The 14,619-nt window shown below is 50.3% G+C and overlaps 4 protein-coding genes across 4 annotated transcripts; 2 read left to right on the top strand and 2 right to left on the bottom strand.

Moving 5' to 3' along the window:
* Nucleotides 1–2,561, top strand: BO79DRAFT_228404 (uncharacterized protein; the record flags this gene model as incomplete). The annotated part of the gene is made up of 3 exons (XM_025683960.1): nt 1–98; nt 181–308; nt 430–2,561. 3 exons carry the CDS (start codon nt 1–3, stop codon nt 2,559–2,561), a joined length of 2,358 nt encoding a protein of 785 aa, XP_025539780.1.
* Nucleotides 2,562–3,613: 1,052 nt separating this feature from the next.
* On the top strand, nt 3,614–5,084 carry BO79DRAFT_287474 (uncharacterized protein; the record flags this gene model as incomplete). The annotated part of the gene is made up of 2 exons (XM_025688588.1): nt 3,614–4,117; nt 4,206–5,084. 2 exons carry the CDS (start codon nt 3,614–3,616, stop codon nt 5,082–5,084), a joined length of 1,383 nt encoding a protein of 460 aa, XP_025539781.1.
* Nucleotides 5,085–5,534: 450 nt separating this feature from the next.
* On the bottom strand, nt 5,535–9,947 carry BO79DRAFT_147824 (putative SNF2 family helicase; the record flags this gene model as incomplete). Its single annotated transcript, XM_025678523.1, has 16 exons — nt 5,535–5,828; nt 5,900–6,079; nt 6,136–6,836; nt 6,966–7,034; nt 7,099–7,294; nt 7,351–7,438; nt 7,511–7,610; nt 7,686–7,843; nt 7,901–8,020; nt 8,070–8,157; nt 8,205–8,289; nt 8,345–8,365; nt 8,420–8,976; nt 9,103–9,131; nt 9,184–9,670; nt 9,728–9,947. 16 exons carry the CDS (start codon nt 9,945–9,947, stop codon nt 5,535–5,537), a joined length of 3,393 nt encoding a protein of 1,130 aa, XP_025539782.1.
* A 717-nt stretch (nt 9,948–10,664) lies between these two features.
* BO79DRAFT_194735 (MCM DNA helicase complex subunit MCM6) lies at nt 10,665–14,105 on the bottom strand. Its single transcript, XM_025681070.1, has 4 exons — nt 12,272–14,105; nt 12,079–12,214; nt 11,041–12,024; nt 10,665–10,974 (listed from the first exon to the last, which is right to left on the bottom strand). The coding sequence occupies exons 1-4, from the start codon at nt 13,918–13,920 to the stop codon at nt 10,852–10,854; spliced, it is 2,892 nt and encodes a 963-aa protein (XP_025539783.1). The 5' UTR covers nt 13,921–14,105; the 3' UTR covers nt 10,665–10,851.
* Nucleotides 14,106–14,619: the final 514 nt, after the last annotated feature.

Genomic DNA, 14,619 nt, shown 5'->3' on the forward strand with positions numbered 1-14,619 from the left:
ATGGCGCGACGGTACCAGATCGATGAGCTGCTATGGCTGCGGTCGTCGCCTCTGGTTACAAAGCCTACCAATTTACCGCCGGTAGAAGAATGGATGGGGTAAGTTCACTCTGCCTGCTCCTTTACCTTATCAATCCAATTGCGATATCCCCGAAACTGACGCAGTCATCCTACGTGCTAGCCCAATCCCCGATCCAGCTACCCAACGGAAAGCTACAAACACGCGAGACCCCAATAACCCCCATGAATCGACCCCCAGAAGGCCCAGTCTGTTTGAAACTCGTCATGTGTCCCGGAATTCCAATTCAGGTAATAACCATCCCACTTCTTCTTCTCTTTCGATGTCGAATACCCCATGTCCATTGTTCTCTTTTCCTGGATTGAAAATTCAAGGACCTTACTGATGCATGACGTCGTTGATCGCCCATAGAGGACATCATTCTCGGACCCCCGAAAACTGCTTTTGCTTCGGCATCTCGTATACCCGGTAAAGGATCGATAGATGCTACGGAACGATCGTCAAGGCCTAATGACCAGGATGACTCGAAGAACGACCGGTTCAATTTACGGGAGAAGTTCTTCAAGGACCGGGAGTCTGGTGACAGAGATTTTGACCGACGAGATGGAAAATTAGGAACATTCAACAACAACAACAACAACAACCGGCGTGGGGACAGGGAGGACTGGAACAGTGGACGCCCCCGCCGTACCTTCGGTCCCGAGGAACAGGATCGAAAGCCGAGACGCAACGGAGAGTTCGATCGGTGGGAGAACCGCGACCAGCGAGAACCCAACAATGACCGTGGAGTTAAAGATAAGGATGCACGATTCTTCCCACGGAAGGACGGCACGCCCGGACGTGCGAGACACGAGGGAAGTTGGTTTCGTGAGGAGAATACCCACGACGCGCCTGATGCGGAGGAGGAGAAGACTCCGATACGAAACAGGGAATGGCGTCGAGATCGGCACGGTGCAGATCGTGACTGGACGCGGGGAGCCAAGTTCGAACAGGATCCCGAGTGGATGGATTCGACTGATCGAGATGAGCCTCGCCGAGTGCATACACAAGAAGACTTTGAACGCTGGAAGGAAAGGATGAAGGCGGGCTCCTCGCAGGTTCAAGCCGAAGAAAAGGAGGTCCCCTTGGAGACGACTCCTGCTCCTGCTCCCGCGCCGAAGCCAGAGCCTAGGCCTACAGATGGCGAGATTTTCAGCAGCAATGGCGCTCCGTTCACGTCCGATTCGGCCATGGAGCGGTTCTTTGGATTGCTTGGGGACTCCAAGCCACCCCAGGCGCCTCCACTATCCCAGGAGATAAGCGCTCCTCCTCCTCCTCCCCCCATGATGGAACCAACAATGAAGAAAGAGCCACTCCCAGGAAAGCTTGGAAAGTCGTCGCGCTTTGCTGGACTATTCTCGCCACCACCGGGAAGTCCGGCCAAGGAACCCGAAACTCATCCAGAGACCAGGTCGTCGCCTTCGATGAACACCGTCAACACTGATGCCGATCAGGAAGGTTTCCAGCGCATCCTGCAGATGCTTGGTGGAGGAAAATCGCGCAACGCGACACCTCACAATGACCCTGTTGCGTACAACCGGCCTCCTTCGCAGGTACAGGCCGAACAGATCCGGAGTGCTGTTTCATCTCCTGCTCGAGATCAACTCAAGCGGCAGGAGTACTTCGCCATGCAAGAGACAGTTGCTCGTGGCCCTGGTCCTAACCCTTATGTCCAGGAGACACATGCTCGAGACCGGGAACATCTACTGCGACTGATGCAGCAGGTCCGTGTTAGTCCCGTTGCCAACCAGGGTGCCCAGAGCCAGCCCCAAAGTGCTGGTCCTGTCGGCCCGGCCCCCGGTTTGTTGAGCATGCCGGAAGTGCTTTCTCCCCCTCCAGGCATTCCGACCCCGCAAAAGGGCCCCAACTTCTTGGATGACCCTGCGATAGCAAACATGCAAAGACCCGATGCTGAGCATCTTCGTCGCCGGCCCGCAAATGGGCCCCCCATGGGATATTTCGAAGATATGCCGTTCCCTCAGGGCGGACAACTTCCTATGACGCCCGGCGGAAGCAGAGCTCCCCAGGCTCAAGGCCATCCTGCTATGGGCATGCAGAGACCTCCAGGCTTCGAGCATTTGCCTCCTCCTGGATGGCCAGGACCTCAGATGCCCCCGCAGCAAGCTGCTGGACCCGCGCCTTTGGCACCTCCTCCGGGTATTCCGACACCTACACGCGGCGTCAACCCAAGTTACATGTCGAACATGATGCCCATGCATGCGAATGCACCGCCCCTCAATGAGCGTGAACCATTCCCGCGTCCTCCCCCTCCAGGCATGATGCCTCCTCCCGGATACATGAACGGACCCCCGCCAGCCGGTTTCCCACCCATGCCGCCCAACGGTGATGCTCTCATGGGGCTTCCCCACCGTGGCCAAGGTCCTTTTGAGGGCAATCCTGGACCTCAAGTGCCTCCCCCCGCTTCCAGGCACCTGTTGGATATGTTCGGCCAAGTTGGTGGCGAGGCCCCGCGCGGCATGCTCGGGCCTGGACAGTTCCGGTAGAGGTTGCGCGAAGTCCGGGGTGGTTCGTACAGTGTCCTAGGGAGACGAATTCAAGGAGAATGTGCAAACACCATATGAGATATGTCCTTGATCTTCTCATACTTATGTCTTTGTTACGCCAGAACAATGCACCCTTCTAATCTTCTTGTATCTGATTTATCTATGTGTGTGTATTTGGTGCATGACAAAGGGCTAGTTTGATGGAGTTCAGGAGAGACCTAGCCACCTGCTGAGGCTTGGGACTGATGAGGAGACTGTATCACAGCCGGACTCGTTTGTGTCTGGATGTATAACAACCCTGGGGGATTACATAAAGGAAAGCAATAGGCAGATTGCAGATCTCTGAGATGTGATCTAAAGCCATTATATTGCAGACCTGAATCACTAGCTGACATGATGGCTTCAATGAAACCTATTGCTTGAACTGTGCTTAATCTGTAGATGTGTGTAGGCTATATTTGGCACAGGTGCCTGAGGCGAAGTAGCTGTAGTGAATGACCGGTGGACTCCGCGCTGCCCACGATTGCTTTAAGCCATCTCGCTTCCCTTTCCTACTCATACTTCTTCTTCCTACTTTATCCCCTCACATCTGCTTGAGGATTCGCCTACTCTGACTCTGACCGCCGAGCTTCTACTTCAACTCATCTGCATCAAGATACGATACATCATCTCAGACCCCAGGTGAGTATTCTTCTATGAGGAGCAGTCTTCTATACCCAATTGATGATAACTACGATGATGGCACGCCCCAACGCGTGAATAACCCATTCTAATATCCTCATATCAAGCACCACTCTGACAGCTTGTCCTACAAGACAACCAGCCTTCGCTAACCTTCCATCCCCACACAGCCCATCCAAACCCATCCACATAAAGCTGATCTCCATCCCATTACGATGACCAAAACCATCGACGACAACATGAACCAAGATACAAGTGTAAGTACAGCTCCTTACCAATCCAGATCCAACAACCCACCATTTCTCATTCCCCATCACTGAAAATCATCTGATTACCGTCCATATCCCCAACCTATCCAGACCACAACCGCCATGAACAAAACCACCACTCGTAAAAGAAGAGCAGCCTGTGATGATAACGACAACGACTCCTCCAACAATCATACCTCCACAGGCTCTCTCAACAACCTCACCCCCAACGCAACCAACAATGAAGAAAACAGCTACCAACCCTTCAAACGCCCTCGTCTCCCCTCCCCATTCACGAGACAAGCTGAGCGGTTTGAAGAAGCCTTGAACAGAGAAATTGAAGACCAGGAAGATGCCCTCCGCATAAACGAGTACCGGATGCTTGCGGTGCGGGCCTTGGAGAACGAGGCGCATGATAGAGCGTTTAGGGATGCTATGGATGTGAGCTCGACTTATCAGCAGCAACAGCAGTATACGCCCTTACAGCATCCATCTGTTGTTGCTGCTGCTGCTATTGATGAGGACATGGACATGGACATGGACATGGATGTCGACGGTGACGATCACCATAATTCTCAACATGGAGATCATAACGGAATTGGAGAAGGAAAAGAAGGACAAATGGTAGTAAGTCCCCCCACAATGAATAACCCGTTCCCTGTTTCTGGCGAGATATGAACAGCATCATTCTCACCACCCCTCTCATCACCACCAGACACCCACAGCCCAGGAGACAACACCACAACCAACCATCCCAACCCAAAGCGGCTGCCTAACTAGCAGCCTCATCGGCCTCGACAGCAACAACAACTTCACCCCCATTCCCATTTCTTACCCCATCCCCACCCCCAGAACCAGACCTAGCAACAACAACAACAACCACAATAACAACAGCAGCAATCCCGACTTCACCATCTTCGAAGACATCATCATCCCAGACAGAGGGGGTCTACTATCCTTCTCTCCACGCCCAAACCGAGTAGCTTCAATGCTACCCGGGTACCTTCATTATCCCTACACCAACAACAACAACAACCATCATCATAATGATAACCAAGAAGTACGTGCCTATAACCAAGACTGGGACTCAGATAAAGAAAACATCAATAGTAATATTGTTGCTGGGACCCTCCACGATCCGGTGGGAATGATCACTGAGACTGAGGCTGAGAGTTTTTCGCAGGTTGTTGATCGTTCATTTCATGATCATTATGATGCTGATGCTGATGAGGATGAGATGAGACTCGATTATGATGAAGGTAGTCCTGCTGCTGGTGGTGGTGGAGGTGGAGGTGAAAGTGGAAGATGGGGTTCCGGGGTTCCTACTTGGAGAGTGGAGTCGGAGTCAGAGTATGCTGATACGGAGGTGGATCCTGATGATTTGGGTCTGGGGGTGCATGATTATGCGAATCGGAGGAGGAGGAGGTATCATCGTTTGAGATGGCAGTCGCGGGTGTTGGGCTCTCAGGATAGGGGGTCGGTGGCGTTGAATAGTAGTAATGTGCTGGTGCCGAGGATGCTTGGGGAGGGGGTGCAGGGTGATGGTGCTGGTGGTGTTGCTGGGCGTGGAAGGCGCGGGCCGAGAAGGTTGTAGGTCTATGCAATGGATGAGGGTTGAAGTAAGGTGGCCAAGTTTGTTGCGTGCTGGGTTACTCGGGGTTATGATCTTGCCTGCTTCGGTATTTCATTGAACTGTGAGTGTATAGTATCTTGATCGGGAAGTGTGAAAACCTCAAATAGTAATGTATTTCCTCTTAAAACTAGAGCAACTAAAAAGGAAATGGGCTTTCCTGGCCGCGCTCGTAAATATCAATATCACTGAAACCATTGCAAAAAATAGCCACTGCTATGGCAGACCCAACTAAATCGCAAAACGAGACTGATTTCAAATAAAAAGCGAAACAACCAGAACTTCCGAGTACGGCGGTCTCCCCTCGTTCATATTTGCGGGCATGAATTGAGCAACTCCATGAATCAAAGCAGCATGCAAAACGGAGAGAACTGTCATCAAATCTGTAGCACATAGTGCTTATCAGAATGGATTTCAAAAGACGCCAAAAGATGGTCGGAATCCAGCCCCAATCCTGATATCCCTCGACGCTGTCTTGGCCCTGAGATGAAGTACCCCTCTAGAGTCCTTTTCGACATCTGCGAACATTCGAAGGAGATCCTCAATTGTATCCCTTCCCGCTAGGACTCCGTCGCCCATAGCTCCGGTTATAACAGCCGTCTTATGCGTCTGCAAATTGAGCAGGTAGTCATCAATAGAATTATCGACGATAAGCTTCACAAATTCCACCTCGCTTTCTTGCCCAATTCGAAACAAGCGGCAAAATGCCTAAACTCCAGAGCGTTAACAGCTGCACCAAAATCCTATTAGGCAATATGACTGGACAGAAGTATACCTACCTGCTCCTGAATAGCTTCGTTCCACCACAAGTCAACAAGAATGCATTTGTTGGCGGCTGATAGGTCTAGTCCGATGCCTCCAGCCTTCAAACTGGCAATAAGAATCCTCACTTCGCTATTCTTATCACTAAACGTCTTCATATTGTTTTCGCGGACTGATAGACCCAATTTTCCAGTCAACTGTGGAAAGTTAGCCACCCTGGGTCTTGAGTATATTTGAGGTATTATTTGCTCACGAGGACAAACGGCCACCCTTCTGCTTCGCACATGGTAGACAGGATTTCAACGAAATCTAGAAACTGGGTAAAGATGACTATCTTGCCCGAGGATTCCTGAGCAAGCCACTCTGTAAGAATCTCGCGTATCTTCGTGAGTTTCGCACTCGGCATATGCTGGGCACACGCTCTAATCCAGTCCGTATCCTCGTCGGCGTCCGGCTCTTCATCCGTTTCGTCTGCTCGTGGCGCCGTGATCTGGCGAATGCTGCTCCTAGATTGTTTCTTGGTTGTGGTTCTCTTTTGGCGCTGCTTTTCCTTCCTGATAGTTACCCCGTGAATCCATGCGCCTTGTGTCTTTTCGTTACCCTCTTCCTTAAAATAAGCGGCTTCCGTAATCAAAACACGGCAGTTGACGCATTTAGGCTCCATAAGCATGTTGTCCTTGTCCATCCGTAAGGAGTAGTAGCACTCCTCACAATATAAATGCCTGCATGAAGTTATCAGGGGGTTCACTGGTGCAGATTTGCAGACGGGGCAATTTGTCCTTTCTAGTCTTTCTTCCCAAATTTCTCTCAAATGAAGCTCGTCCATTAGTTGGCGGAAATTTTTCGTCAATGCTGTCTCATCCCCATGAAGCTCTGTGGCATACTGGCCTGTGTCTCCATCATTACGCTCATTAAGAACTGTCGTGTTTTTTCTCACTGTTGAGAGCCATTGGACTATAGTATATGACGGATTTGATTCCCCGCTTCCCTTGGCGATTTTGGAAAGTCTTTTCATTAAGTTCCCTTCTGAGAGTAGCCTCTTAACTATGCACTGCGTTGTAAGCAAATGACTGCAGAACATACGAAGCATCAAAATCATTGATAGAAAGCATCGATACTGTGCTAACTTGGGCTGATCGAAATGGGCACAACCTGATTTAATGTCAGCGATTTTCTCCTGAAACTCTTGATATGGCAAAATATGTCTCTGGCGTACCATTGATGTTTTCTATGAAGACCTCTGATATGGCGTTGTAAAGCTCTCGTTCGACGGCGCAGAATTGGACCCTGACGATTCTTTCGTTGACATCGGGTAGTTTAATTACTGGCAGTGAGAAAAGTCGACTTTTGTGTGTTCGCCGAAACAAAAAAGCTCGCAATAGGTTTACGAGGCGGTCATGGCCTTCGTCATCCTACAGAAGGATTAGCTTTAGTTTTCGACTCTGAAGATCAATGGAAAGTCACGCACGCTGCAAAAGTTCTTTATGAAAACTCCAGCATCTTTGATGCCGGGAACGCCGAGAAAGTCGAAAAGCGGATAGAATTCTTCTAGATGGCTATGAATACTATGTCAGAAACCACAAAATATTAAACGCCAGTCAGCAGCTGGGCATCAGGTGCGAGCCTACTTGTGCACTGGGGTTCCGCTTAGAATCCACTTATAGTGGCCAGTCAGAGAGCGGACGGCGATCGACACTGAGGATATGTGATTCTTGATGGTGTGGCCTTCTGCAAATTGGGCGTCAAACCTAGACTCGCGATTGATGCCAAAAGGTAAGAGTGAGCGGGAGGGAGACAGCATACCATCAAGAATGATTCGGTGGAACTTGATTTTATGTAACGGGCCGGTCTCTGTATCGAAGGATTGATCCCACCAGGCTGAAAGCTTCTCATCGTCCTTAATACTATCGGTGAGCTTCATTGGTGGATAAGACCGCCTGACCTCATCATACGTAGTGATTCTGATGACTGCGTCAGTATACCACCTTGATATTGAAAGAGCTGCATAGTATCCGTACATAACATCATATTTCGCGAGGCTTCCTACTGTATTGAGGGACTCAAGCCTTGAACTAGCTTTGTATATAAGGACATCACCAATTGCTTTCTCGTCGCAGTGCCTGTTGATCTGTGTTTTCCTGTTCAAGTCAGACTGCAAGTTGGGTACATAGCATTGACCAAAATTACCAGTGAGTGACTAGGTGCGATGGAACAACAATGAGCGTAGTCTTCTCAGGATCCTCCGGATCAAAAGGTTTTCCATCTACGATATTTGCTAGACCCAGATTAGCTGTGCCACTTTTTCTTTCCACATGCACTCACCCAGTGCTTGAATAGTTTTCCCGAAACCCATGATATCACAGAGGAGTCCCCCGAAGGGTCCCTCTGACGAATTTTCGCGGTCACGCTGTTCTAATCTTAGCCGCAAGTCATTCCAAGATCTCGATGTATATTCTCCTTACCATAAAAGCAGCCCCAAGTAGCTTTTCATACCTGTCAGCTAGTATAATAGTAATAATGGGCATATACACACAAACCTGATAGTGATATAAACTTGTTTTCATTCCCTTGATGTTCCACCCGAGTTTTCCATCGCTTCTCGGACTGCATGTGAACTTGCGAGTAGCTTCAAGAATTTTTTTCTTGTCAGATTTAGCCTCCTTCTGATCCACACTCGGAATAGTAGCGACAAGTCGTTTGAGTGCTTTCATCTTATTCTTGTCAATAGAAGCAGGTATCGCATCCAGTGAAGCGTTGACATGTGCATCTTCCACGACTCCAGAAGAAAGGAGGTATTCTAGGTATTTTTTGGTACCCAGGGGCCCTCGCTTCGGCCTTTTACTGGGGCCAGGGATTCCGTTGTCGAACCCTCTATCTTTGCGTTTACGGGGTGCTCTCTTCGACATCTCCCTCTTCTTCTGGCGCGCAAGAACAACAGCAAGACCGAGTTCCTTGCTCTTTCGCTTTTCGTCTGCTGAAATCCTGTTTTGTCGTCGCTGTTTCGGCTGTCGCTTGACAGGGACATCATGAGAGCTTTCAGTCCTTTTCACGACAGGTTCCTGTCGTGAAGTGGATTCATCAGGCTCGTCAATCTCTGAGTCAAAGAGTTCACTCTGATTTTCCAAGGCTTTTCTCCTTGCCACCCTTTCCTTCCGAGCGTATTCTTGTTGCCTTGCTTTTTCCAAGCGTATCTCATCTGCCACAGATGGCTTCTCCAAACTATCAAACCATTTCTTGATAGAATTGAATCTAGGGCAATCAGTTAGACTCAGTCTGGGACATAATGATAAGATACACTTACTGCCGCTTTGATAGGTCAGTCCTGGTACTAGCTTCAAGCTCCTCGTCAGGCCATTCTGTTGGGCAGCTTTGGTCTCCAGTGTCATCCGGGAAGTCTTCTACCGGAACGTCAGTGTTCCCGGAAGTCGAAGATGAGGATGATAATAAGTCGACACATGACGGTACGGACAGCCTTGGGTCTTCCTCATCATCGGCAGGTGCAGCTGCTGTGCCTGCATTTCCTGTTTGTGAAGCACTGGCGCTCGAGTGAGGTGCAACCTGCGAAAGCTGTTGAACAGGTGGACTTGTGTCACTCTGAAGTAGTTCGAGAATATTTTGATCATCTGGAGACATCGGAGGCACATCTGGACCCGAAGGTGGAAGATACAATGACGAATATTCTTCCTGCGGCACAAATAGACTTTCATCAAATCCTGTTTGCGCAGCGGTTACCTGATCGTTTGGTACAAAAAGAAATTCAGATGGCGAGTTTCCTGTATGCCGGACTGCTAGCAAGAAGTCAGTATCATTTTGCGAAGGTGACTGCAAACCTTGGGAGGCCTTACGATTGTGGATATCAAATCCCAAATTAGAAAGGAAAAAAGCCTGTCTGGGGTTGTACTGTTGCCTACGGCGATCAATTGCCTCCAACAGAATCTGTTGGGGATCGAAGCTTTCGGATTGGAGAGAAGGTCCTTGCTTACCGGGCTCTTGAACTTCTTCAGAGCCTGCTACTGCTTCCTGCGTGATCTTAGGTGGTTCCAGTTCCTCGCTAGAGCCTTCCATCTTTGCTTGATTCGCCGATGGCGTACGGAGGCTTTCCGTTTCGAGAAAGCTGGTTGTGGATGTTATAGAAAATAGATGATAGTAAGAGAGAGGGGGTCGAACAAGGATTTACGAGAGCTTTGGCTAGAGGAGAGAGAAGAGGAGAGGAGTGAGAAGGGAAGAGGGAGGGCAGAGGGAGAGAAGAGGGTTTATATAGAGAAAGAAGAAGGAAGGCGGAAGAGGGAAGAAGAACAGGGCAGGGAAGAGGGAGCTTATACAAAGGCGGAAGAAGCAAGAGAGAGGCAAATGAGGCGAAAGGAAAGAAGATCAGAGGCGAGAGGAAGGTGAACAGAAGATGAGGAAGATGACACAGCCGAGAGAGATGAGAGGAAGGAAGCATGAGCTCGGGCACACCTCAGAGATGAGAGATCGATAGAAAGATCGCAGTCTTTGCCATACGATCGCGTAGATAAACTAGAGTAACCAGGAAGAGAGAGCAGGAGAGAGCAAAGCGAGGAACACCAGCTCAGGTTCACGTGGCCGAGTATGGAAGGAAGGTGACGAGGGTTAGAGCAGTAAGGTAGAAGTATGTGAGACTGCTCATACAGCAGCCATACTAAGTGAAACCGGGTGAAGAGTTGTATCGGGATGCTACATGCAAGCTCGCATACAGTCAAAAAAAAAAAGATGAAAAATCTGACAGATCATGAAGCGTCATATATGAGATTAGAAGATATGCCTAAAACCAATGCACTCCAGACCTCACTTCTATAGACATATACTTCACCGATAAATCATGCGTAAGGTCAATATCAAATCAAAGTCAAACAGGGATATCATCACTCATAACCACCAGCTCCTTTATCAGACCCATTTCAATCATTGCTCAGCGTTTCCTTTTCTAAACGGAAACACTAAACAGACATTACATCTCATCAATGGCGCAGTTGGGATGCATCACGTAGACAGTGCGTTGAACTTGCTCGCTTTGCCCTTCATCATCGGCATCCACAAGGCCTTGCCCGCGAATGGGCATCAGAATGTTATCCTACAGGGAGTAATTGAGATTAGCAATGGGATCAAGTAAAAGTGACAGCGATATGATTGCACATACCTTGATCATTCGCTTCAGGACCTTCACAGCCAAGTCACGCTCATTCTGGAGATCGTCCTCTGTGTCAATCTCGGACTCAATCTGCTCCAGATACCAGATGAGAAGATCCTCTTGCTCGACACCCTCACCAGAGTTCGCTTCATCGTCCCTTACACGACGGACCATGAGGTTCAGGATCTTCATGTACTTGTCATATGTGATCTTCGTCCTTGAGCGTTTGGGCTGGGCAGTTTCGGCATCTTCGCGCATAGGGCTGTCTCCATCACGGTCACGATCGCCCATCTCATGATCCTCCTCAGCAGCACGACCCTCCGCTGCTGCGGGTTCATCATCGTCGACTTCGACATCATCTTTCTCGACTGTCACAATGCTCTGTCGGAGAAGGTCGTACGCCTCGCGCACAAACTTGGGTATAATCTCTTCCACACAGTTGGCTTTGGCAACGGCTTCAGAAAGACGGATCAGAGATTCCAGCTGTCGAACCGTGATGCGGTATGAAGAGCGGCCCATGCCACCTTGAGCATCGCCAGCACGAAGCTCCTTATACTTTTCGACCAGGTAAGCCTTGGCCTCCTCCGTGAAAACAGGCTTAAAGGTACGGGCGAATCGAATGTAGCGTAGTAATTGCTCAGTGCTGAGCTCGGGATGAACAGCTTCGTCGCGGTTCATGTGGACATTGACAATGTGATCAGCCAAATTGCGATCCACTGTTTCATTGGGATCATCACGGATCACGAAGAACAGATCAAATCGACTCATAATGGGAGCACTGAAGTTAAGGTTGCCGCGTAGCGTAGTCTTGGGGTTGTATCGGCCGCCGATGGGGTTGGCGGCAGCAAGAATCGAAGCCCGAGCATTAAGGGTGGTGTGGATTCCTGCCTTTGCAATGGAAATTGTTTGTTGTTCCATGGCTTCGTGAATGGCGACCTGGTCGCTGATGTCCATCTTATCGAACTCGTCGATACAGCAAATACCACCTCCATTCTAGATCACGATACGTCAGTTTCGAATGCCAACCAGATGGATCAGGTTACCTACAGCCAACATCAAGGCACCAGCTTCAATCGTGAACTCGCCTGTCTCAGCGTCCTTGACAACAGATGCGGTCAAACCGGCGGCAGACGAGGCTTTACCACTAGTGTAGACTGCACGAGGGTGCAACGAGCAAATATATCTGTTTCGTGTAAGCATGGCATGCAAAGCAGTATGCAATAGCCGGTATGAAACTCACTTCAAGAATTGACTCTTACTCGTGGATGGATCACCGACAATGCAAATGTTGATGTCACCACGAAGCTGGAGGCTCTCTTGCTCCGTGGACTTGCCGACACCGCCAATCAGCTGCAGCAGCAGACCCTTCTTGATCTGCCGATGACCGTAAATCATGGGAGCGATCGAGTCAATCAACCGCGAGTAGATGTACTCAGAGTGAACGAGATTCTTCAAGTCTTGAACCTCGTAGGGTGTTAGGCTCTGAAGCAGAGCTTCTTGGGCCTGGTCTTCGTTGGATTCAGGATCCCGATTTTGGTTGAGCGAAGCCAAGATGTTGTGCGATTGTCCATTCAGCTGCTGGTTGGACTGCTGACCCGGCGTCGTGGTGTCGGGAGTAACCATGCAAGAAAGGAAGGCGAGTCGATAGGTCAAATCTTTGATACCGAGCGCCTTCAACCCAGTAACACCACCGCCTCCAATATCACTTCCCCGGAATGCACCATCATCACGAACTGCCTCCGGCCGCACGCCAGGAAGTCCAAGCTGACTGACATCGGGTACCACGATCAAGGTACCTGTGAAGATACACCGCTCACCAGCCTTAGCGCGATCAACCATCTCACCGCGAAGGATGACATCCATTGTCCGTGGCATACTGCCGGTTGGAATCTCGTGAGAAGATTCCTGCAGTTTCACCTTTTGCCAATCCACGAAGGTACTCTTGCCAATGTCCAAGCGCCAGCCGGAGCGGTTACCGCAGGTGTTGTTCGGACATTGGGAGGGCTCAGTGTAACGGAAGGTCTGTTCCACGTTGGTCACGACGGCCTTGCACTCCTCGCAAATGAAGGTTCCCAGTGACAGTTCTGGGCGAATTTCAGACGTCCGCGTGACCGTACCAGACACCGAGACCAATTTTCCAATCTGGGATGTGCGCAGCTGGCGCAGTCTGGAAACAAGGGGCAGGTTGTAGAAGGCCAAAGAGAACAGCTTATCCGTCTGCTGATGCCTGGTCTTCTCGCGGATATTGCGCTCCAATTCAGGGTTGTCGGATACACTGGAGTTGCCAGCGATCATCGAAGTGCCGGCCTGGGAAGAAACACTGCCTGCGGCCGTAGCTTGACGGTGAGAGGCGAAGTACTCTGGTTCATACTTGGCGATAAGGTCATGAAGAGCCTTGGTCAAGAAAGGTTGGAATCGGTAGTATTGGTTGGCAATGGCATCGGCAAGAATGGGGTTGCTCATAGAGGTCAAGTGGGTAAAATCGACGTAAAGGGTGGACAGCTCCCATTTCGCCATGCCCATGATCTGGGCGATGTAGTATTTCTCACTCAAGACTTGTGACGATGGCGCCGCCTGTGCCGACGAAGGTGTCTCTTCCTGGTAGGTCTCGAGGAGCTCTGCGAAAGCCTGCTGCACCTTCTCGCCTGCCACATCGCTTACCGGGGGCGGTCCGGGAAGATAAGGATTGCGTAGTCGGGTAACGGTCGAGGCACTGGAATCGGCGACTTGGTCGTCGGCAAAGCCATGCATGTCACTCATGGGGCCATTGCTTTCAGAAGGCGGTTGGGGTCGTGAGCTGGGAATCTGATCGGAGTGAAGACGATGGTCGCGAGAGCCCGCCGTGGAGCCCAACTCGGATTGCAGGACGGCGTCAAAAAGGGAAGACATGGTGGTCAGGCGGAGGGCCAAAGGGAGGCCGCTAAAAAGGGTGAGGGGTGCGACTTCAATATATGTGTAGACTAATGAATTAAACGTGAACGGGTCCCTAGGGCCTGCCTTAAAGAAGAAAAGAAAATAAGGAAGAAAGAGGAAAGGTGGTTATAGAGGTAGTGGGGTTTGAGAGAATAATTGACCAAAAGGCAGGCAGGCAGCGTTTGATGTTTTGGTTGCTGCGGTTTCGCTTCTTTTTTTGTTCGAGCTTTTGCAATGGGACGCGAATGCAACACGAACGCGTCGGCGGAATAGTTATTGCGGAATACCGACGCGTAAAGTGCTTTTGTTCAGGACTGTGACAGACCTTCCCAAAGGGGCAGAATTAGTCTGCTTAGGTCAGCAGCGTGGGAGTTGCGCACGGAACGCCATGCCAACCCCACCGGGACTAGACTGGTTGCGGGCAAAGGTCCTCGAGCCCACACCGGCCCAACCTGGCCTCCAGAAGCGGATCCCTTCCAAGGGCAGAGGGCTTCGTTCCGCACCCAATAAGCGCCGGCGGAGACACTTTTCCCGGAGCCTGAGCTGACAAGCAGCCAATCATGGCAATCCGTCAGGTCAAATAAACTTTCGGAGTCGGACTAGCGGGGCCTCTTAGTTGTCCTTGACCCCACCACTAGCACTGACTAACCCGTCCATCCCTAATAAGATGGAACG

This window comes from Aspergillus costaricaensis (genome assembly GCF_003184835.1).
Source record: "Aspergillus costaricaensis CBS 115574 unplaced genomic scaffold BO79scaffold_15, whole genome shotgun sequence".
In the NCBI taxonomy this organism is placed as follows: Eukaryota; Fungi; Ascomycota; class Eurotiomycetes; order Eurotiales; family Aspergillaceae; genus Aspergillus; species Aspergillus costaricensis.

What these genes read in the sequence shown, in the direction of transcription:
- BO79DRAFT_194735 (XM_025681070.1), bottom strand. Translation starts at nt 13,920, where the DNA reads ATGTCTTCCCTTTTTGACGCCGTCCTGCAATCCGAGTTGGGCTCCACG. An exon ending in AGTAAGAGTCAATTCTTGAA is followed by an intron (nt 12,215 to 12,271) that starts GTGAGTTTCATA and finishes TACACGAAACAG; the next exon opens with ATATATTTGCTCGTTGCACC. An exon ending in TCCTGAAGCGAATGATCAAG is followed by an intron (nt 10,975 to 11,040) that starts GTATGTGCAATC and finishes TACTCCCTGTAG; the next exon opens with GATAACATTCTGATGCCCAT.